The 23,623-nt window shown below is 44.2% G+C and overlaps 1 protein-coding gene across 1 annotated transcript in view; it reads right to left on the reverse strand.

Annotated features, from left to right (window-relative positions):
- Positions 1 to 4,895: 4,895 nt before the first annotated feature.
- Positions 4,896 to 23,623, reverse strand: part of LOC142461574 (uncharacterized) — a 41,988-nt gene continuing 23,260 nt past the window's right edge. Inside the window, 7 exon segments of the mRNA XM_075563553.1 lie at positions 4,896 to 6,364; positions 6,367 to 7,583; positions 8,618 to 8,774; positions 9,746 to 9,872; positions 14,408 to 14,434; positions 18,180 to 18,671; positions 22,223 to 22,230. Coding sequence (XP_075419668.1) covers positions 6,273 to 6,364; positions 6,367 to 7,583; positions 8,618 to 8,774; positions 9,746 to 9,872; positions 14,408 to 14,434; positions 18,180 to 18,671; positions 22,223 to 22,230 — 2,120 coding nt within the window. The 3' untranslated portion in view covers positions 4,896 to 6,272.

Consider the following 23,623-nt stretch of genomic DNA (forward strand, 5'->3'; position numbering starts at 1 on the left):
ATGCACTTGAATCATGGTGTTGAAGAATATTGAAAGTATCAGACTGCCAGAAGAACAGGTCTGTCTTCGAAGAAACACAGCAATTGTACTCCTTAGAAAGGAGGCTAGAGAGATTTTATTTCACATTAGGCATTTTTCTCGGAGATACCAGTCCCTAGAGAAGGCCATACTGCTTGGTAGTGAGTATGAGGAAGGCCCTCAACGTGATGCATTGACGGTCAGTGACTGCAACAGGCTTAAGCATAACAGTGGTGAGGAAGTTGCAGGACTGGCAGTGTTTCCGTCTGTTATCCATCAGTTTACTGTGAGTCTGAACTGATTTATCAGCAGAGAGACAGAAATACTCAACCTCAAAACCTCACTGCCACTCAGTTGATTCCAATTCATAGTGACGACATATGGCAGGGTAGAACTGCCCTTGTGGGTTTCTAGCCTCATCTCTCCTGCGAAGGTGGGTGGCTTCAAACCCTTGACCTTACAGTTATCAGTTACACTACACCACCAGACGCGTGGGCAGATCATTATACATACATACATACATACATACATACATACATACATACATACATACATACATACATACATACATAGAGAAAGCTGCTACTGTCCTCTCAAGCCTGTGCTGCTACACTTCAAGTGTGGGCTGCGCCAGCAGGCAGACTGCTTTGTGCATGTGGGTGAGGTCAGCATGTATTATGCCTACAACTGCCATGTGATTGTTGTAACAGCTGGAGCATCAGCTTTGGCTTTGGCAGGAGTCGGGCACAGGTTCTAGCTGGCTTTAAAAAGAAATATTTACCTCTGGAATCTAGGTGGCCTTGCCTGCGCTCTCAGTCTGAACAGATACCAAACTTTGAGCAGAGAAAGTCTGTCCCAAGTCTTAAGAAATTCATGAGGAGGTGGGGGAACCAGAGCATATGCCCCCGAGGCAGCCTCCCTGTTGGCTGGCCCCCTGCATATTGAGAATCTCTCTCCTTTGGCTAGTCCCCTGCAGATAGAGAATCTCCTTGCTGACTTGTGGGATGTTGGATGTTCTGTTCTGAGCCACCTGGGTGCTGATTGGGGGTTGTTCCAGAACCCTGTTGTTTATGCAAACGCATCTTTATGGCAGCTCTTTCTGTTTCTCCTGGTGTACATCTGGGTGGACTAGAGAAACAAATCCAGGGACATGCATATGTGTGTAAGAAAAAGAGCTTTATATATATCAAAGAGTAATTGGATATTAAGAAAACACCTCAGCCTAGTCCAGATCAAGTCCATAAGTCTGATATTAGTCCATATGTCTGATATCAGTCTATAAATTTCTCTTCAGACTTATGCAACACATACAATGATGCCAAATGCAGGAAAATCACAGGCCAGTAGGTGAAAAGTCTTCTGGATCCAGTGGTGGTGGAAGCATCTCCAGGGCTCAGCATGGCTCTATGTGGCTTGTCAGCAGTAAGATGAAGCAGAGAGAGTGTGTCCCACCTTAGGTTATATGTAACGACTGGAGAAAAATAGTTTTCATACCATCAATGTGTAAAAGCCTGTTTCTATGTCTCTTTGAGAAATCTGAAAGTTCACACAGAGGAAAAACCATCAGGGAACTAAACCTGGTAAGCACTTAGAGGCCTCTTCCTGAAGGGGCAGCATAGGGACGTGTGAAGGTGCCTCCAGTCGTAGCACGCTTAGCAAGCAAGATTCCAGGAGACATGTCTCTGAAGGTAGTGACCACAGGGAAAGGGGTCTTCTGTTTCCTTGACCCCAGGCCCACCCCCTCCAGATAACTGCACGTTCTGGTACTCAGGTCAAACACTCGCTCCTCAGCAGGTATAGAGCAGACAAACGAGTTTGCGAGGTAAATCAGAAAGGTAGAATCTGTGTTCACTAATGTGAGGAAGTAGGGAAGGCCAGGACTTGGTATCCAGGTGCATGCCCTCAATGGATGCCAGCCAGCGGCTACCTTGCGCCAGCTCTGCTGAAATTCCCATTGGCAGCAGTTTGTGAAACATCTGTGTCACATTAATACAGCAATGTCACTCATCCAAAAGCCCTAGAAGCAAGATGCTGTGTCACATTTCCTCACTTATCTACTAGTGGTGTGACACTACACTTAACAAACTGTAGGGGTGATGAAGAAAATTGGCGGGGTGGGGTGGGGTGGGGCAGAATCCAGAGAAACAGCAACCTTCTTTGTTTGAACCTGACAGATAATGCTTAAGCTGCATGGGACTTGGTTCTTAACAGGCTCAAATGAAGTACTCAAGCTAACTAATTTAATGTGATGGACATAAACATGAAATTAAATAAAACTAGCACAAATTAATGTCTTTTAGACTCTTCATTCTGAGGGCCAATTAGAAGGTGAGTTTTCCTGGGGCCAAATGTCATAGGCCCCGCCCCACCCAATGTTTTCCAAATGGAGCATTCCCTTATGAAGGGCTGTGCCTGTGTCTTGATGGTTCATTACAGTCAAGAGGCCTGCATCCTGGTGTGCCTGAGGGATCTGAAGAAGAAAACACTGATGGAAGCAACGGAGAGAAACGGTTAGTCCTGTGCAAGGGAACAGCTGAGAAGGGTCACCAACTTCTACCAGGGGAGCCAGGATTCCAAGAATGTGGAATGGGAAAGAAACGGGGATGAAATCCTGAGATGCTCAAGCTACCTGGTCAAGGTGTGAAAGGCACCAGCTGTTTTCCAATCAGTCAATGTGGACGTTTGTAAAACAGGTAGGAACATCAACCAGCTACTTCTGACTTCACATAGGGGAAGGGGAAATCACAAGGTCTGGGCCTACACAATCAACAGAGATTCATGTCACTTTCAGCCTCTGTCTAGCAGTTGAAACATGAAACCTCTCCCCAGGTCATTGGAAGTGAGTCTGCTTAAAATATGTTTCAGCCCCATCTTCCCTGCAATAGAGTTCTTTATTTTTTTAATCATTTTATTAAGGGCTCATACAACTCTTATCACAATCCATACCTACATCAATCAGTCGTGTAAAGCACTTTTGTACATTCATTTCCCTGATCATTCTCAAAACACTTGCTCTCCACCTAAGCCCCTGGCATCAGCTCCTCATTTCCCCCCTCCCTCCCTCCCCGGCCCCCCTCGCTGTAAAAAAGGGAACCTCTGGACTGTCCTTCAAAAGTCAGCAGTGAGGGGTTTCCATTAGTGAATGCTGCCCAGCAGGGAAACGGGGTTCAAATGTGCTTCGAGCCACACCCAATGGCCCTGGAGAGCCCACTTCCAGTCCAACTGGACTGTCTTACCAGTCTACTCACTCAGACCCACCACCAGAAGGAACACAGCGCTAAAGCTAACCAACCGAGAAGTTGTTCAGCTGGTCCCAGGGAGACCCTCAGCAACCATTAAGCCCAGTGTCTGGGGACCCCTACCAGAGGGAACAGTAGGACTGTTAGAAAGAGCAAACGTAAGTTCTCAAGGTGTTCAAATTGCTACTAGCGTTACCGATCAAAATTATGAAGAAGTTAGTCAGGAAAAGTATGGCAGAGTGGAAAAATCCTACCCTGTATAGAGAGCCTAAAGAACAGTGCAGTTTAATTACGGATGTAGCCACACTTAACCGTATAAACATGTGGGAAAGAGATCTGCTACATAACTCAATTCAGAAAAAGCCCCAAAATGGTCACATTAAAATGACTCTCAATCTTTGGATTTAGCCTGTGTGTGTGTGTCATGATGGCTGAACTATGCCATTTGGTATCAGCCATTTCTCCGAGAGCAGAGCTTCTGAATTTGTATAACGATGTAAACTGTCTAAGAGTTTCAACTGGTTTTACATCAAACTGTTGGTAATTACTGACAGCATTTTAAAATATCAATTACTAAAACATAAGGTAGAGATGAAATGGAGGTCTACAGGAAATCTATGAGTAACAAAATTCATTCAGCTTTATTGACCCTGTTTTTTCTAACAAAAACTTTTAAAGTATCTAGAGCAAAAGTATGCTTTTCCACCACTACAGACAAAGCCAACCATGAAAAGATTTGGTGGAGGGAAGAAAATCTTTTGGGACCCATGTTTGCTAACAGCCCAAAAGGGCGGGCTGTTTGGTAGAAATGCACCACAATTAACCCTGCTGTAACCATGATGTAGCAGTCAATTTACATGTAGTCATCTTTGTAATGACTTACTGGTTGGGTATAGACAGGCTTAACTCAGTCTATGACCTTTAGTCACCTTTCCAGCCTGAGACTGAACTTACTGTCAAGTCAAAATAATCAATCATTTAAGACCAAAGGGTATGATTTACCCAAGGAAAAAGTTCAGAGGACTAGGAAAGGAGGGATAATGGCAAGAATAGGTGGTGGTACCTTGAGGAGACTGAATAGCATGAGCTCAAACAAAGCGTTTAGGAGTTGAATATAAGACTGATGATCTGCTCTGTAAATCCTCACCTAATTCAAAACAGAAAGCTAAAGAAAGTGAACCGTTCAAAATCAAAAGCCTTGGCATCTCTTTTGTTGTATGCTCAGTGTATTTTGTCAACCGACTTTCTGGGCGGACAAAGAGCGATAACATCTGCTTATTTTGAGTGTTCAGAAAGGTTACTAAAGTTTTGGCAGAAAATTTGAAGGTAAGGTTCACCATAGCCTTCTACCCCACCAAGACATTGCTCTTATTCATTCCTCTTGTCAAACGGGGAACTTTATGAGTTCCAAAGGGAAATGATTAGGTATCTACTTGATTTAGCTCTGACTTTTGTTTCTTAAATCTAAAAATAAAGAATATTAAAGGGTACCTATTTTAATTCAACTAATAATATTAAAAAGACACGACTGACAAGGTTAAATTCCCAGGACCCTCAGTTCCTTAGGGATGAATTAAATGGTGGCATCATTTACAAAAGTTTTGTGAACTCAACAGAAACTCACGACGACAAAAGAGGTTATATTTTTATTTTTATCTTTTCCACAAAAGGTTGACAAAATTGACTCAATAGCAGCAGGTTTTGCTTAGCCCTGAGGACATGTATTGCACAGACCTTGGTTTTTAAAAGGAACCAGGGATATAGAAGGAAATGGTTTATTCCATGTCTTAATGAATAGTACAAAGTGATCTAAGAACTTCTTTTGTACACACATGTGAATTGGTTAGTGCATGTGGTTAGTGCAATTATGATATGGGACTGCCTTTAATTCTAATTAACTTTTAAAAATGAATCAATCATTGCAAAAATGAGTTACAGTAATCTGGGATTGTGAATCTATTTTTTAACAAGAGTAAAGTTTATAAGATGCTGCTGTCTCTGGGTTCTGGAAGACTGAGAACACAAAGACATAACTTTAAGAAGTCCCATAACTAAATTTATACTGATTATTAACTTCATTTACATTTTTACATCAACAGTAAATAAGCATATTGGAATAAATAAGATATTTCACTGCAAATTTCCAATTTTACTTTTACTATTATTATAGTAAATTATTACTTTTACTATTATTACAAACATTTAATAACCTGTTTGATTTGCATTTATATTAGCCTGAACAGTGTACACCCAAAGTGCATCTTTTTAAAATTTCAAAAGATGAACTAAACAAAGTCATGATGAAATACATAGAGTGAAACCTGTGAGAGGGGGATTATGATGGGACTGCATATTTTTTCTTGGCCTAACACACGTTTCACTTTTGATAGGGTGCTTGTCAAGTTTAACACTCTCTTTTAAGAACCTTTCCTCATAAATACCAACTGATTTATCTTTTCTGACAAGTCTCTGACTTTATTATATTCCATCATTCACAGGTTTCACTGTTTCAAGTTGCAGAATATTTTAACGTTTTACATGAGATTAAACAGATGTAAAAATTAAAAGGCACTAAAGAAATCCTGTTTGGATGCTGCTTCAAAAACAACTATCATAGACACTTCATGGAGAATTGTTGAGCATTTATTTGTTGCACGGGACAACAAAACTATGGTTTTGCTAGAATTAACCTTAGATGTAGAAGAAACATGCTTGAAGGGTGAAGTAATAGTTCTGTAAGTAACCAGTTGTTTTGTCATAATTAACATACAGGGAAAAAACCCTTGTCCATAAAGCTCCAATCTACAGTGAATTTTCATGTTTTATGAGATCTGAGGATTCACAAAAGAATTTCCCACATCGCCTATTTGCTTCTCTCCAGGTAATTTTTAATGTACTCAGTAAATGATGAGGAATAACTCAATTCTTTGCACATTCCTTACATTCATAACATCACCCCCAGTGTGAAATTATATTCAAGAAGCACTGAACTCTAAGGTATCCCACATTACTTACCTAAAGATTTTCTCCATAGTAAATTCTTATATAAGCAGTGAGGTATGAGAAATCACGAAAGTGTTGTCAGCTATGTTTCATACATTGCGGTTCTCCACATTGTGAATTTTCATATGTATAGCAAGATGTGAGGATTGACGAAAGGCTTTCCCACATTCCTTACATTCATAAGATCTCTCGCCACTATGAGTTATCATGTGTCTAGTGAGGTCTGAGGACTGACTAAAGGCTTTGCCACATTCTTTACATTCAAAAGGTCTCTCTCCACTGTGAGTTCTTATATGTTTACTAAGGTGTGAGGAATGGCGAAAGGCTTTTCCACATTCCTTACATTCATAAGGCCTCTCTCCACTGTGAGTCCTTAAATGTGAAGTGAGGTGTGAGGGCCAACTAAAAGCTTTCCCACATTCTTTACATTTGTAAGGTCTCTCCCCACTGTGGATTCTCATATGTGTAAGGAGGTGTGAGGAATTACGAAAAGCATTACCACACTCTTGGCATTCATAAGACCTCTCTCCACTGTGAGTTCTCATATGATTAGTGAGGTGTGAGGAATGACGAAAGGCTTTGCCACACTCTTTACATTCAAAAAGTCTCTCTGCACTATGAATTTTCATATGTATAATGAGGTTTGAGAAATGAGAAAAGTCTTTACCACATTCATTACATTCATAAGATTTCTCTCCAGTATGCGTTCTCATATGTCTGGTGAGGTCTGAGGACTGGCTGAAGGCTTTCCCACATTCCTTACATTCATACGGCCGTTCCCCACTGTGAGTTCTCATGTGTATAATGAGGTGTGAGGAATGACGAAAGGCTTTCCCACACTCCTTACATTCATAAGGTCTCTCTCCACTGTGGATTCTCATATGTGTAGTGAGGTGTGAGGAATGACGAAAGGTTTTTCTGCATTCCTTACATTCATAAGGCCTCTCACCACTGTGGCTTCTTACATGAGAAGTGAGTTGGGATGGCCAAGTAAAGGATTTCCCACATTCACTGCATTCATAGGGTTTCTCTCCAGGAATAGTTCCAACAGGAGTGCAGAGGTAAGAGAAACAACTGCAGGCTTCTCCACATTCCCTATACTGGTAGGCATTGCATTCAGAATATCTGACATGATACTTAAGTGATGATTGATCCATCAAGGATTCTTTACACTTAAGGAACTCAGAAGGACATGCTTCCAGAGCTGTTCTTTTGAGCACAGAAAGATTAGGGATCCAGTTGAAGTTTTGTCCACACTGATAGTCTTCATTACTTTCACAGAGACCCTCTACTGTGTTTCTTCTCTCAAAAATAGGCAGCATGCTGTTGGATAAAAGTTTACTCTGATTACCATAAAAATTTGTTTCATAGATTAAATCACCAGGCATAGATGCTATTAAGTATGAAGAATGACATTTTTCAGTGTGCTTTCAAAAGATGAGGCTTTCTAAAGTCTACTCACACTTATGAAAATATTATTTTTGTGAAAACAATGTGAACAAATTCTTGTTCTATTACATACATATAGACATAAAAGATGGCTTCAAAAAGTTCACATAGAACTCTAATTAAAACAATGGAATTTTACATGAACTTTTTGAAGCCACCTCATAAATATACATACATACTTATAAAATACACACATACATAAACAGGGTGCTACAAAAATGTGAGAAAAAATTCCTTTACCTTTTAGCTTTTTCAAAAATATAAACACACGCACAAACACACACACACACATATATATACATACATCGATATTAAGATGTCACTTTGAAGACTAAGGTGTACCTGAGACAGACATGGTAACTTCAAACAACTCAAAGGCACGAAAAACATAGACAACAAATAAAGAAGACCAAAGAAGAGCTTATGCTTTTGAATATGGGATTGGCAAAGAATACTCAATATACCACACACTGTCAAACAATAAATAAATTTGTTTAGAAAGAAATACAGCCAGAATGGTCCTTACAAGTGAAGCTAGCAAAATGTTTTCTTTTGTACTACGAACATTTTATGAGGACAGACCACTTTCATCCTGTTCACTTTAAGTCAAAAACGGATTAAGTCAAATCAGCAACTAGCAACACCTTGTTGTTGTCAGGTGTTCCCCAGGTGGATGCAGCCCATATGGCCACTGAGTAAGACTACCTCAAGGATGCTGCCTGGTGTAGTTATTATGGAAGCATGCCCCAGAGAAGCAATAAATAGTTATGAATTGCTAATATTTTAGTTAACAGCCGAGTACTTAAACATTTGTGCCACCTAGGCACTCTCTCTGTATATAAATGTTTTAATATCATGATACCTCATGACCTAAAGCACTGCTGTCTCTTTGAGTGAATGATACTCACCTCACAACTGTTTTTTGGCTGTTATCCTGCCCTTCGATGCATTTCAACTCACAGATTTCTTCTACAATGGAGGGCCAGGTGTCATTCTTCATGATTAGAACCATTATATTTTCAGTGGACAGATTTTTTCCATCATTAAGGTTTTGAGAATCTGACCCTATTTTTGTCGAGTTTCACAATATGGAACAAAAATCCAAAAATTAATTAGCAAGTAAAGGTAGCTCTAAGTAAAAAGAATACTTGATACACTTTATTATTTCACTAGTTTGGAAATTAACAAAAAGCAATTTATTAGGAAACATTTCCATGAAGACTACGAATTAACTTGTCATAAACAGAATGCATAAGAAGAGCCCAGGTGAAAGTCACTGGGTACAATGCGCATGGAACATTGAGAGAAAGAAAGGGGGGAGTCTTCCTCCATGAACACAAGTGTGTTAGGATGGGTAGAAGTAAGGAAAAAGAATGTTCCGGTAACTGTGAAGCACCTACTACTCAACTTACAAGAAAATGTTTCTACATGACTTATGCATATAATACTCCCTCCAGGCGGGATTGGTCCTTCAAAGGATTGCTTTCTCCTGGTGCCCCCTGACATAGTCCTGGGTGAATGGTATCTGCATTCTTACCCTTTCTATTCTGGGAGAACAAATGGTGCAGCTGACATGATGATCACGGAGAGAGGACTATCATATGGGAAGATCAGAAAGAACAACGAATCCTTCCCTGACACTGAGCCAATACTGTCATGTACAAGGCATCTGGAGATGGCAGATATGAATTTAATTGCAGAAAAGTAATTATGTCAAGTATGCAATGAACACAGTAAGACTCCCATTCAAGGTCCCAGGACACAAAGTATCTCTGCATCAGAGAAACCTCGGAAGTCTACCCTCATATTTACAGTATATAAAGCATCAAAAAGCTTTTAACCAAAATTAACATTTATTATACAGCAATTTGCATTGATGAGGATACTGGAATATGTTTGTTCCAAACAGCAAATTACCATACTTGTCTTATTTTTAAAAATATATCAGTACTCATATAAAATACTAGAGTAACATCCATGAGTATAATATATTTGGTCACTAAATAATAAGCCTTACAAGATGAAGCCATCCATACCTACGGAGGCCAGGTTTCTGAAAGTTTCCATCATCACGTCTCTGTACAGTTTCCTCTGGGAAAGATCCAGCAAAGCCCACTCTTCCTGGGAAAAGTCCACAGCCACATCCTCATAGGCCAGCGAGTCCTGAAACATCCACATCTTCTGGTTCAGCAGCCACCATGTACTCAAGTATGTAAAAGGAAGGGTGAGGCTGACAGCTCTGGGAAACACAGATTTCACACAGGGTTCTGTGTTCTCTTAAGGGCTATGCTAGGCTTCAGTCATCCGCCTCATCCCTTCACTGTCTACATTCACTTCCTCACTGATTACAACTTCTCATACGTTAAACAGTTTTAACAATGAATTTATCTCTCCAGTTTGACTCAGACCAATTCCAGTCTTATTCCACCTTTTCTTTATGGTCTAGAATAATCAGAACACATAGGATAAGTTAGAGAAATGCTCTACAGATGCAGATCATACCATCCTTTGGAAAGGCAGGTAAGGGGGAGTTCTCCTGCTTGTACTGGACCCACCAGAACATTTAAGAAAGTGTGAGAACAGTATGGGATTAACAAGTGGTAAATACCACAGGGCCAGCAGTTTTCTTTTTGCCCCTCACCAGCCACGTAGGGTCAGTGCTGTTCGGTGTTTGGGAAAAGAGTGAAAAGAAAGACAACAGTGGTGTCCAGAAGAGCAGACGTTACCCTTGAGATCCTGTAGGCTTACACTGAGTGGGTACATTCTGGATCATTCCTACAAGGGGCGCATGTATACCTAGAACATGAGTATGCCAGAGCTACAAACACTATGTATGAAACGCAAAACAGATGATGGGAGAACTCAGACACAGTTAAAACTAAAGTCGCCACCACCACCGCTACTGCGTCAGTTCTGATTCACAGCAACCCTACAGGGCAGAACAGAATCGCTCCTGAGGCTGCACTGCAGACAGCCCCACAATGTGGGGTTCACACTGAACACACTGCACCACGCACGTTCTTTAATTTACAGATGCTCAAAAGAGGCAAAACGAAACAACACAGAGAATACAGACTGAGACTTGGATGTTCCATTTATGGACGCTTCTTGGTTGTAACCAAATACTCTGCAGGATTGGCTTCCTGGGTTTAAAGGGGTTAGGACCATACTGCTATTCAATGCTAGGTCAAGCAACGTACTCTGAATTCCAAACTCACTGCCATCGAGTCAGTGTTGGCTCATAGCAACCCCCCATGGATTCCTGAGGCTGTAACTGGGTGTAGAAAGCCCACTCTTTCTCCCTCAGAGCTGATCATGGACTGCAGTCCCAGGTGTTGAGCAGCTTAAGGCAGCTCGTAACGCTTGTTTTCTGCCTCCCCGAGTTATGTTTGGTGAGTAAAGGAGCCCGGTGGCATGGTGGCTTACACACTTAGCTGGCAGCCACAGAGTCAGCTTATTGAAGCCTGCCAGCTGCCCTGCAGGAGAAAATTGAGACTTTCTATACACTTAAGAAGTTACAATGTTGGAAACCCAAGGGGCAGGTGCTGCCCTGTCCTACAGGGTCGATCGCACTCGATGGCAGTGAGTGCATTTGGTGAGTTTGGTCATCTAAGACATAACTACTGTTTACTTACCTGGAGCAAAGGAGAAAGAAGAAAACCAAAGATTCAAAGGAAAAAGTAGTCTAAAGTCTGTAGGGACATTTACACAAATCAAGCCCTATCTACCCTGAGATCAGAAATAAATGAGATGATGCCTGGCTATCAATATGCCCCATTCTAATCAGGCCCACATAGATGGACCTGGTAGAATGGGAGAAAAATGTGAAGCAGAATCTTGAATTCCTTAAAAACACACAAAAAATGTATTACGGGACCAGTTGAGACTAGAGGACTCCTCAATATTGCTACCCTGAGAAACTCTTTAAAACTTGAATGGAAATTAGCCACTGAAGTCACATTTTAGCTAATAACAAACTGGTTCACAAAATAAAACTATGACGTGTGAGTACTATGCTTCATTACCATGCTTCATGGTATATAAGACCAAACGGTCAATAAATACCTTAAAGAACAGGATGCAATGGAGCAGTAAAACTAGATTGGTGGGAGCAGCCACAAAGAAATATTAAGAATTTTCACAAATTGTGAAGAATGTTACCCATGTTACCGAACAATGTGTGTAGACATTATTGAATGGGAAACTATAGGGTTAAGTATACCATCACTGAAAAATGGACCCATTCAAATCCATTACCACTGAGTCAATGCTGACTGACAGCCTCTCTACCGGACAGAGCAGAACTGCCTCTACAAGGCAGGGTTTCAAGACTGAATATGTTACAGGGCAGAGAGCTTCATTTTTCTTCCTAGGAGCAACTGGTGGGTCTGAACTGCTACTTGGCAGTTAGTAGCCCAACATATAACTCACTACACCACCAACCCCTCCCCAAAAACACTCAGGCCCACTGCCATCAAGTGGATTCTGACTCATAGCAACCATATATGGTGTTTCCAAAGCTGTATATCTTTACAGGAGCAGACAGCCTTTCTCCATTGGAGTAGCTGCTGGTGGTGACCAGTCCCACATTTACCCAACACCTTTGAAAACTGACTAGGTCTCCTTGTTACTGGGGACTTAGAGTCCTGCTTTGTTGAGTAAACATAATCAATCCACATACTCTTTGCTTATGATTAAAATTGATAATAAAAGCTTAAAGTAATGACTTAAAAGAGGAAATAAATTACTTTTTGCATAATAATTTTTTAAGGTCTAGTGTAAAAATACTTCATTTTGAATGAACTTGTCTTTGATCAAAAGGCTTATAAGTCTAAAGTTTTAATATCTGAACTTAAACATTTATATTGACTACAGCAGCGGTTCACAACCTGAGGGCCGCGACCCTTTTGGGAGTCAAACGGCTTTTCACAGGGGTCACTCTATTAATAACAGTAGCAAAATGACAGTGATGAAGTAGCAACAAAAATAATGTTATGGTTCGGGGGGGTGGTCACCACCACATGAGGAATTATATTAAAGGGTTGCGGCGTGAGGAAGGTTGAGAGCCGCTAGAGCAAGGTTTGTAAGACGAGAACACTGGGCACAATCCAAGTGTCCAGTGGTGATGATATGGTAACAGCAAACTGATCAGCCATTTACAATACTAAGGAGTCTTATCTTTCAGCTCTCTGGACTGTTAGGAGGGAGGCTGGAGGGACAGCGGGCTAAGCGCTGGGCTGCTAACTGAATGGCCGGTTGCTCCCCTGGAGAAAGAGACCTTCAGCTTCTGTAAAGATTCACAAACTCTGAAACACTATTGGGCAGTTCGACTCAGTCCTACAGAGTGACTATGAGTTGGAATTGACTCAACAGAAGTGGGTACTGAGTTACTTGTGCATGTATATTGCTATTTAAAACTCCAGGACATTTGTTCATTAAAAAGTATAAACTCCAAGGTACAATTTGCATAACAAAATATAAATGTTTTAGTTTTGATAAGCATATCAGTTAAAATAGGCATTTCTCTGCTTGAAAAGTTGATAGCCATTACACTAAACGTTCTTGGCAGAAACAATACTTGATCTGAAAACTTTCTGCCAATGGAAACACAAAACTCCAGAAATACACCATCTCCTATGTTGTATTTATCTAGCAGAAAAGACTACTTTTATTTTAGATTATATGAGATTAGATTAGTCATCCCAGACTGTGGAGAACAGTTGAAAATGACAGAAAGTTACTACAACCTCTATTCAGAGTTGGGTGGGAAGACTAATACTAGCATGGGGGGAGATATGCTTGCCACACATGTGAAAGCCTTTTAGAAAAAAGTGTCCCATCAAACCAGATGGATCTGTAGGTTGCCAGAGTGGGACAGGCAGGGGAGAGAAAATAAAGAAATGGGCTAGACTGTTGCTAGGTATTAACTTGAGAAACAGAAGACAGTAATCCACAGAAGAGAAAAGAAATCACACGATGGAGAAAGATAAAACTATTGAGAGGGTTGATTAGTAGTTTAAAATGTTGAATAAGAAGTTGATGGCCTGAAAATGTATCCCTCAACCTGCTTTACAATAAAAAAAATTGCTTAAAAACGAAACAAAAAAGCCAGATGACCCTACTCCCTTTGCATCAATTTCACACATGAATTTGTAAAAGGAACACAGCCCAACTGGGACCCCATTAACAGTCAGTCATCTGTTAATTTTCTCCCCATTTCTACCACATTACACAGTGGGAGAGGTGGAGCTGCAGTTTTAGAACTGCTGTACAGCCACGCCTGCAATGTCGAAGGGAAGCCAAGGAAACTCACTGCAAAAAACGGGACAAGAATGGCTCTGGAGGACTTGGGCATGGCCTCCTCAATTGGCGTAAATCCATCATCAGACCCTGGTAAGGAGGTTCCATGTTATGAGAACCAAGGCTCAGGATGGGGATGTCAAGACTTCAATACGCCAGCCCTGAGGGTCACATAAGGAAGGGTGACCTCCGGCATGAAATCCACGTGTGTCTTCAGTAGACACCTGGTAACAGTGGGACTGGGCCACAGGAGCCTCTTAGAGCCCAGACTCAGGACCTCCACAGCCATCTTCTGACCTCACTGAAGAACCTCAGGACTTCATGTACGTGATCCCCAAACAATGCTAGCTAGCCTTGCCTCTTAGAGTTACAATGCTCACGTCATTTGCAGCACTCACCATTTCCTGGGCCCAGCTTCTGGAAACCTAGGAGAACGTGTTCGCACACCTAAGAAGCACTTCAGGAAGAGTGCTGGGAGTGAAGTGGAGGCACAGTCACGAGGCACTTCGGAAGCAGGTGAATGATGTGTGGTCCACAGCCAAGCAGAGCAGTTAAAAATCACTGAGCTCTCATGGACGTGCAAGATGGTCTCGTTGGCCTGCAAGTGCCTAGACTGGACTAGCTCTCTGTTCACACCTGGGACCTGAAATGGAAGGATATGACGTTGAGCAAGGAAGGGGTGCCAGATTCTTGGCCTTCAGTCCTTTCCCTGGTCAGAGCCTCCCCCACTCCCAGGAAATGCTACCTCCCAGGCTAGTTGTAATTGAGGCAGATCCTGCCTACAGGTGTCACCGGTTTTTCCCTCTGGCAACAATGTCTCAGGTAGAGGGTTTCCTCATTCCATGGCATGAAGGGTCAAAGGTCAAGGCAAGGGTGGAGGCCAAGAGGTACCAAGGAAGGATTCAAGAAGCTGGGGCAAGATTAGCTGCTCCCCCACCTTACAAGAAGCCTGGGTAGAAGCCTCACAGAGGTGCTGACAGGTGGCAAACGGCCTACACAATGCTGGGGGTGGGGAAGAGGAAGGAGGGCTGGCATGAGCTCTGAAATGCCTGTCATGGCCTCCCTTTCTTAGAGTTAGGGGCAAAAGAACAGTTCCCAGCACTCATGCCCAGAAGGGAGACTTCCCCGCCTCACCTGCCCCACCCAGAGCCTGGAAATATGGGGGGACAAAGGGAATGTGGTGGGGAAAGATTGTGCTGGAGGACAGGAAGGAGGCACTGGACAGGGAAGGCTAGTTGGAGATCCTTGGCAGTGAAAGGGAGCTACAGAAGCTGGGAGGCTTGACAGAGAAGGGTGGGGAGGGGTGGACGAAGGCCCATGGAAAATTAATCTGCCAAGACCATGCTAGTACAGTGAACAACCTGTATCAGACCCTGCTCCACACATCACTATAATGTGCTTTCACCTTGTGAAGCTCGCCATGTCCCCATGCCAAGGCCCAGCTGTCAGTCCCAGGTCACTAAGGCATGCAAGGTCCAGAGGGAGTAAGACTTCCAGACTTAGCGTGTTGGCACTCTTCCTCTGAGGGCTAACTCAGTTTTAAATCCTTCCAGAAAAATGTTTAAGGAAAACTCCAGAGCAACAAAAAACTGGTAAAAGCCTTGGAGTCCACCTTTGATTCCTCAAGACATGTACAAAAGGCCACGCATGCCAGCATGCCAGCTGTATTTACAGAAATGCTGCCCAGGGTCACTGCATGGTCAACCTCTTCAGTGACATTGGCTGGAATTTAAATACAGTTCTATGAAAAAGAATGACTTTCTGTTGACTGCACTTGCAGCGCTTGTTTATTAACAAGGGGATTTCCACAGCACCAAGGAGCTCAACTCAAGAATTGCTACCACTTTCTTTGAGAAGAAGTGGAGAAAATTCTGCAGTCAGGCCATCACCCAATGTGGCAGCCCCTCTCCCAAAGTTAAACCTTGTCTGAGGGCAGTGACTTGGTATAGGGGTGAGAGACCCTCTGCCCAGTAGGAGAACAGATAGGGCAGGGCTCTGATCTACATGACACAGACTGAGGGAGAGGGCTCACGAACTGGGCGGGTACCTGGTTGCTTAGGAAGGCCCAAACCAATTGAATCATAGGTAGACTACATGGGGGACTTCCAGCAAACTAATACTAAAGGTCATAAAGTTTGATTGTGACTTGTGGTGAACCTTTAAATAGTTTCTGAGATTTAGATCTTAATGGGAGTGTATAGCCTCATCTTTCAAACATGGTGCCACTGGTGGGTTTACATCATTGACCCAGTAGTTAGCAGTCCAATGACTAACCCATAGAGCCACCAGCCTCCCCGAACAAATCATCACACAGCCTGAAGATGAACACTTCAGCAGCTGGAGAAGTCAAGTAATAAAAGTTCAGGTCAAGGGTTCAAATACAGCAATGACTGAGGGCACACTGACTCTTTGTTGAAGGCCAACACCACCATGATGCCACAAATCCCACAGAAGAGGATGGACCAATATCTCTTATGAAACTAGATGCAAAATTCCTGAAAACATACCAGTAAAGGGAGTCTAGGAGCCTGTTAAAAGGATTGTACACCATGATGAAGTATGATTTATCCCAGGAAACTCAGTCAAAAGTAAGAAAATAAAATAGGTGGATCCACAATTGCCTCAGTGTAATTCAGGTCTGGAAATGCATAGATCAGTGTGGTTATTCAGGACCTGGACTACTTTGCAGTAATTCCCTAGTGGCACTGACAGGTAAGAGTTTGACTGGTCACCACAAATCTGGAGGTTCAAACCCACCAGCCACTCCCTGAGAGGATGCTGAGGCGATCTACCCTTTAGGACTTCCTGCTGGGGGGTCGCTATGAGTGGGAAGTCAATGGCAGTAGGTGGGTCTAAGTATGAACCCAACGGCTAAGCCTCTACCCATTAAAGCCCTGTCTAAAAAGACAGGCTGTGGAATGTGCTTCCTTCCCTTCGGTTAGAAGAATGTCTCAGCAGCTGCAGTGTGCTAGGCCCCAGGGAACAAGGAGCAAACACACATCTGGATGCAAACGGTGGCAAGGATCAAAGCGGGCATTCCCTGGGACCTTTGCTGCAGCCAAACCTGTGCGTTCCAGCTGCACTGGCCCAGGAGGCAGTGTGCGCAGAGGCCTGCCCAACAACCTTCAGTGGCTCCCTTTAGCCCAGATTAAGGTCCACGCTCCCCTCAAGTCATCACTCTCTGGGCGCCAGCCCTAACCATCCAACCACCGCTAGATGCTTCCCTTGGCCTGTTGGTAGTGCGCATCCATTTTCAAGTTACAGCCAACCACGGTGAGTCAGTCCGTTCCCACTCATGGCAGCCCCACAGAAGCTTCCAAGGCTGCAGATCTTTACAGATGTGCAAAGCCTCGTTTTACTCGGAGCTACGGGTAGGTCTGAAGCACAGACTCTGCAGTTAGAAGTGGAATGCCACCTGGGTTCTTAATTTATCCTGAAAACCAAATCAAACTCGCCGCCATCGACTGATGCCCATTCATAGCGAGCGTATAGGGCCGGGTAGTACTGCCGCTGTGGGTTTCCAAGAGTGTGACTCTTTTATTATGATTAAATACTATTTGGGGCTTTTACATCTTTTACCACAACCTATACACTCATCCAGTGTGTCAAGCACATTTGCACATCATCAATTTCAAAGCATTCTCTTCCCTCTTGAGCCCTGATATCAGCTCCCCATTTCTTCCCCCTCCTCCCCTCGCCATCCCTCCCTCCCTCCCTCACGAACCCTTGATAAGTTAGAGATTTTTAAGAGTGTAACTCTTCATGGGAGTAGAAAGCCTCGTCTTTCTCGCGCAGAGCGGCGGGTGGTTTAGAACTGCTGCCCTTGTGGTGAGCTGTCAACGTGTGGCCACTGCGACACCAGGGTTCCTCCGCTGCAGTCCACCTGGATGCTCGCTCCTCTCCAAACACTGCACCTCTCACTCCGCACCTGGCCCCGCACCTGGCTGGGAGGGGAGGATCCCGGCTCCCCCACCCCTCCTGGCTGCTTCCAACCGGTCACCTCCGGCCTCGGGGAGGGGCCACTTCCTGGCCAGGGTTCTTCCCCGCAGGTCACTCCGGGACTCGGGCTCTGTTGGCACACTGGCCAAGCGCTCAACATCTGGGTGACCTCCGGACTCCAGGAGGCCTCTGGACACCCAGGGTTGGCTCCGCGCCCGCCGCTGGCCAGACCACACAGTCCCCACGCCCCGGGTCCCCTCCGGACCGCCGCCGATGAACAGCGGGGCAGACGGCGGGGGCGGGGGCCGCACTTACTAACCGGGGACGGCGTCCTGCCCGCTGGTCGCCGAGAGCCCGGGCCAGCCACGTTCGCCTCGTCCCAGCCGGGGAAGGCCGCGCGCCTCGGCACCGACGCGCGCCTGGACGCCGCAGCGGCCCAGCCGCCCAACGCCCGAACCCGGAAGCGCGGCGCGGAGGGGACACGCCCAGCCCTGCTGGGCCGCGCCCGTGCGCGTGCGCGTGCGCGCGCCCTCGGGCCCGCCCCGGAAGTGACGCATCCAGGACACCGCCCCCGGCCACGGGAGAGGCGGGGCGAATGGCGCTGGGCGGCTGCGGGGACTTCCAAGCGGCGTAGGGTTTGGGGCCCCCCTGGGAAGGCAGGGAGGGCCGAGCCGACTGCTCTTGGAGGAAGGGTACGTTTTGCAGGCCGCGGAAAGAGCGTGGCTGTGGGCCCAGACCGGACAGTTGTGTGCTGGCCCTGTGCCTTCCCGGCAGGGTCGGTATGAATGGGGAGACTTGCTGAGCTTGAGCCAGCTAGCCTTCCCGTGGACTTGCGGTGCAAGGCTGACTTGGCGTGCAAACCCAAGAAGATGGCTCTTTCAGGCATGTTTCCTTAAGGCGTGGTCCAACCACGGTGCGTGCCCGTCCACGGGATAGCTATTCAGACTGCCGTCGAGTAGATAGCAATTCATAGCAGCCCCGCAGAACACCAGCCGGGCTGCCTGGGGCGTTCCCGGACGAAAGATGTATGGGAGTAGAAAGCCTCCTCTTCCTCAGGAGGAACAGCCGGTGGTCTCAATCCACCTACCTTGAGGTTAGCAGCCCGATGTGTAACCCACTCTGCATGGGGGTCCCTAAGTCCCTGATCAAAACGTCCTTTTAGAAAACTAGGAAGCTACTAAATGAAGAGTGGAAGAGGGCGTGTGTGTGTGTGTGTGTGTGTGTGTGTGTGTGTGTGAGAGAGAGAGAGAGAGAGACAAAAAGACATTTTGCAAAAGAGAAAACAGCTAAATTCTTGACAAATTGTTCCAAGGAGCTGCAGAATTAGAGTTTGGTGCAGGCAAAATTGGTAACTCAGATGGTCCACTTAGAGTACGTCTGATTGGCTGACATGAACAAACATGCAGGTAGCAGGATTTTGATTATTCTTGCATTACTTGACATCCTTTACAAAAAGGGGGTGAGGCTTTAGATGACAAAAAATAACTATGTTTCCTGGGTCATTTTAAAATTTAGTTATTTCCAATTATAGACTAAAATAGCTTCTAACTATGTTTACTTAAGAGGCTATCAGCTTATAGCTTGTCCATTAAGGCCATGTGCCTAACAGCATGTGTAACAAACACCTGTATAGGATGAGTCTTTTTAACACCGTCCATTTCTCTTTTTGAGATTCTGATTGCTTATGTTTTATTCATCTTACACAAACAAATTAGAAGGAGTTATGTAGAATTAAACTGTCAAAATAGTTAATTAATAGAACATGTACACCCTCCTTTGTCCTCCCCCCCAACACATAAAAGGAAGACAGGTGTATGTACAATGAAGAAATTCATATAAAATTAGTAGGATAAGCTACTTTCTACAGAAATTAATTTTGACTAATGCAACATTTCTGTCCTTCATTGGCTGCTCTGGAAGTGTTGGTCAGAGACATGAGTCTGACCCTTCTTTGCATTTTAGTTTGGTCAGCTGAAAATTTACAATGAAAACTATTAAGAAAAAAAGCCTAAATCTACTCTTTTGGAAGTCTTCTACTGACAGGGCTCTTGGAATTTTTGAGTCTAAGTGGGAGGGAACCAAACACTCTACCTCTATCAGAAAGGATGATCATTTCCAACATATTGCTAAGGGAGAAACCAACATATATTGGGGTGTAGAATTAACTTCATTTCATCCCGTGGATTCTTCCTCCAGGGTAAATTAACAGAATCAGGAATGAGTCTTAAATTGGTATCTTCATCAGAGGTGCCAAAATTGGTCTGTGGATTTGTGAAGCCAGCCATTTATTAGAAGCAGACATCAGAACTAACTCCTGTCAGAGGATGAACTTGTATTCAGCTCCACAAAGGCTGAATTGCACAATTATCAAAAGTCACTGATAACTAATGGGGCTAAAGGGCAAAGTTCACCAACATATGTTAAAGGAGATTGTCCCAAATAAGAATTCAATTAAAAAAAAGATTACATGCAAAAAAAATTCAATTCCGATGGGTGAGAAAAATAAAAACAAGTCAGTATGCCAATGAGTTGTCCATTTTAGGTCAACCAATGAGAAACCACTCAGCTCCACCGGACAAGAAAAACACTATGCACAAAGCCTTGCTGGCCACTCTTGGATGTCTAAACTAAGGGCAGAATGAGGGAGCCCGTGAAGAGCTATTTGAGTAACATCTTAGTTGTCAGCACAGGAGAAACTGTTCCCAGGGACCACAGCATAGCATGCCATTAAGCACACTGAAGAAAGCATATGCATTATTCATTCTTCTTGTTTGAGAAACTTGCTTATCTTCTGTTGGGGTGCGGGGGGGGGGGTCCCAACACACAGGAGTGACCTTGTGGTTGTGGAAAATATTAGACAGACAGACAGTGAGGCACAGGGGCTCCTCGTCCCATGTCAGGACTGGGAGAGTGAATGCATTTTACAATGGGTGTATATATAATAGGGCTTAGAGATCTTTCAAAAGGTATGCATGCCATACAAGGGTTGTGGTAGTTACATCATCTGTTGTCAACTTGAGACTATTAAGAGTGAGGGTGGAGTTTAGCCTGTCAACCAGCTCACAGTTTGATGACCTCACTTGGAGGTGCTAAGGAGATAAAAGCTCACTGGAGGCAGGACACAGTCACTTCCTGTGAGATATTCCTGCTGACAAGGCACATGGAGCTCCATTAGAGCCCTGGAGCAGGAGGAGTCACTTGGAGACCCCTTTCAGCGCTGAGATGTTTCCACTACCACTGGATCCACCTACTGGCCTGTGACCTTTTTGCATTCGACGTCATTGTATGTGTGGCATGAGTGTGAAGAAGAATTTATACATTGGTATTGGACAGATAGGATAATATCGGATTTAGGAACTTGATCTGGACTCGGCTGGGATGTTTTTTCAAAATACAATTACTCTTTGATATAAAGTTCTCTATTACACATACATGAGTGTCTCTGGATTTGTTTCTCTGGTCTACCTAGATTAACCCAAGGGTATACCACCCCACAAAACTGAATGTTTTTTCAAAGCTATGTATTTATGTTTTTTACAAGTCAACCTTTTCACCCTCAAAGTATTCTCCATTACACATTTGTCAAATCTGCGATTCTATTCTTGGAAACATGTTTCAAACTCATCTGTTGGGATAGCTCACAGCACCTCCCTCATTTTGTTCTTAACCTCTTCTATGTCATCAAATCACTGCCCTTTCATGTCCCCCTTAATTTGCAGAAACCAAAAGAGGTCACACAGAGGAGGTCAGATGAGTCAGTTGATTGGGGGCAAGAAAGGCATGCTGTTTATTGTCCAAAAGTGTTGCACTGAGATGGCTTCATGTGCAGGTGCATTGTCATGGTGGCAAAACTAGTCTCCTACCTGCCACAAATCAGGCCTTTTTGGTCACACGTTGTTACACTCTTTTCAGAACCTCTAAATGGACAGCTTGGAGGGATCAGACTTCAACGTGGTACATTAAGCCTTGAGGGTAACATACAGACATGAAGCAGTGAACTAACAGGTCTGTGGGTCCAGCTCCTATCCCAGCTACATCAACCCTCCCTCCCCAGAAGAATGTACTACAGAGGGCAGCACTGAGGATACAGCCCGGGGAGAGGGGCAGGTATCTCCAGACCACACGGGAACAAACTTAGAGGGAAAATGAGAGAGAGAAATAGTGAACAGCATCCTGGCACGCCACACGTTGAGGACAACATTCCCACTTGGAGCATCCAAAGCACACAGAGGCCCATAGAGTAGGCCTCACCAGGAGACACGATGTCTCCTTACCCACAGCGCTATGGAGGCACAGGGGGAGTAGCATCAGAGACACAGTGTGGGAATTGTGCACGGTCTGACCCCCACCCACCCACCAGGATGTAACAGAAAGGGAGCTCAACAGAGCAGCAAAGCAACAAGGTCCTGAGGAATTCTGAAAATTGATTTCGGACTCAGGGGACAGGGCTTGACACTACATCAGATCCAATAGGAAAACATTTGTAAGGGTCAGCATAGAGACCATAAACTATTCATAGGCTTTTAAAATGTTTCATGTCTATTTATATAAGATAGGCAGGATAAACAGTCCCGAGGAGAAAACAATGGGACCAATAGTTATGCGGGAACGGGAGAGGAAGAGATGGGGGACAGGGAGCGGGGAGCCAACTAACCCAGAGACGTGGAGGCAACAAGAGATCTAAAATCGATGGCGAGGAGGGCATAGAATGCCTGGTAGGGTCTGATCAAGTGCAATGTAGCTGAGAGGAAGTCCAGAGTCAAATGAAGGCCGAATGTAATAGACTGGAGGAGAGTAAAAGGAGATAGAGGAAAGAACTAGGAGGCAAAAGACATTTGTAGAGGCATACACAGGCATGTGGATATGTAAATATATTAATATACAACAAAAGGGATATAAGCCTATGTACATGTTTATAGATTATTAAGGTAGCAGGCAAACATTGGGGCTCTATTCAAGTTCCCACTCAATGGAAGAACACTTTGTTCCAATAACCTGGCATTCTGTGGTGTTCGCTTTCCCAACATGATCACTGAAGACAAAATGAGTGTATAAGCAAATGTGAAGAAAGTGTATGGTGCCCGGCTATTAAAAGATATATCATCTGGGGTCTTAAAGGCTTGAAGATAAACAGCCATCTAGCTGGAAAGCAACAAAGCCCACATGGAAGAAGCACACCAGCCTGTGTGATCATGAGGTGTTGATGGGATCAGGTATCCGGCATCAAAAGAACCAAAACAAATATCAATATGAAGGGGGGATGGGGTGGGGAGGGTGGAGTGGAGACCCAAAGCCCAGCTGTAGACAATTGGCCATCCCCTCAAAGAAGGGTCACAAGGAAGGGACAAGCCAGCCAGGGTGCAGTACAGCACCAGTGAAACACACATTCCTTTTGTTCTTTAATGCTTCTCCACCCTGTACTATCATTATCCAAGTTCTACCTTACAAATCCAACTAGACCAGAGCATGTACACTGGTACAGGTCAGAGCTTTGGACAGATGGAATCCAGGACAGGTAAACCCCTCAGGACAAATAATCAGAGTAGTGATACTATGAGGGTAGGGGGAAGAGGGTGGAGGAGGAAGAGAAAGGGGAAATTGATCACAATGTTTGATGTATAACCAACAACCCCCCCACCACCACCACCACCAGGGGGATGAAGAACAGAAACATG

This window comes from Tenrec ecaudatus, chromosome 11 (assembly GCF_050624435.1).
Source record: "Tenrec ecaudatus isolate mTenEca1 chromosome 11, mTenEca1.hap1, whole genome shotgun sequence".
Classification (NCBI taxonomy): Eukaryota; Metazoa; Chordata; class Mammalia; order Afrosoricida; family Tenrecidae; genus Tenrec; species Tenrec ecaudatus.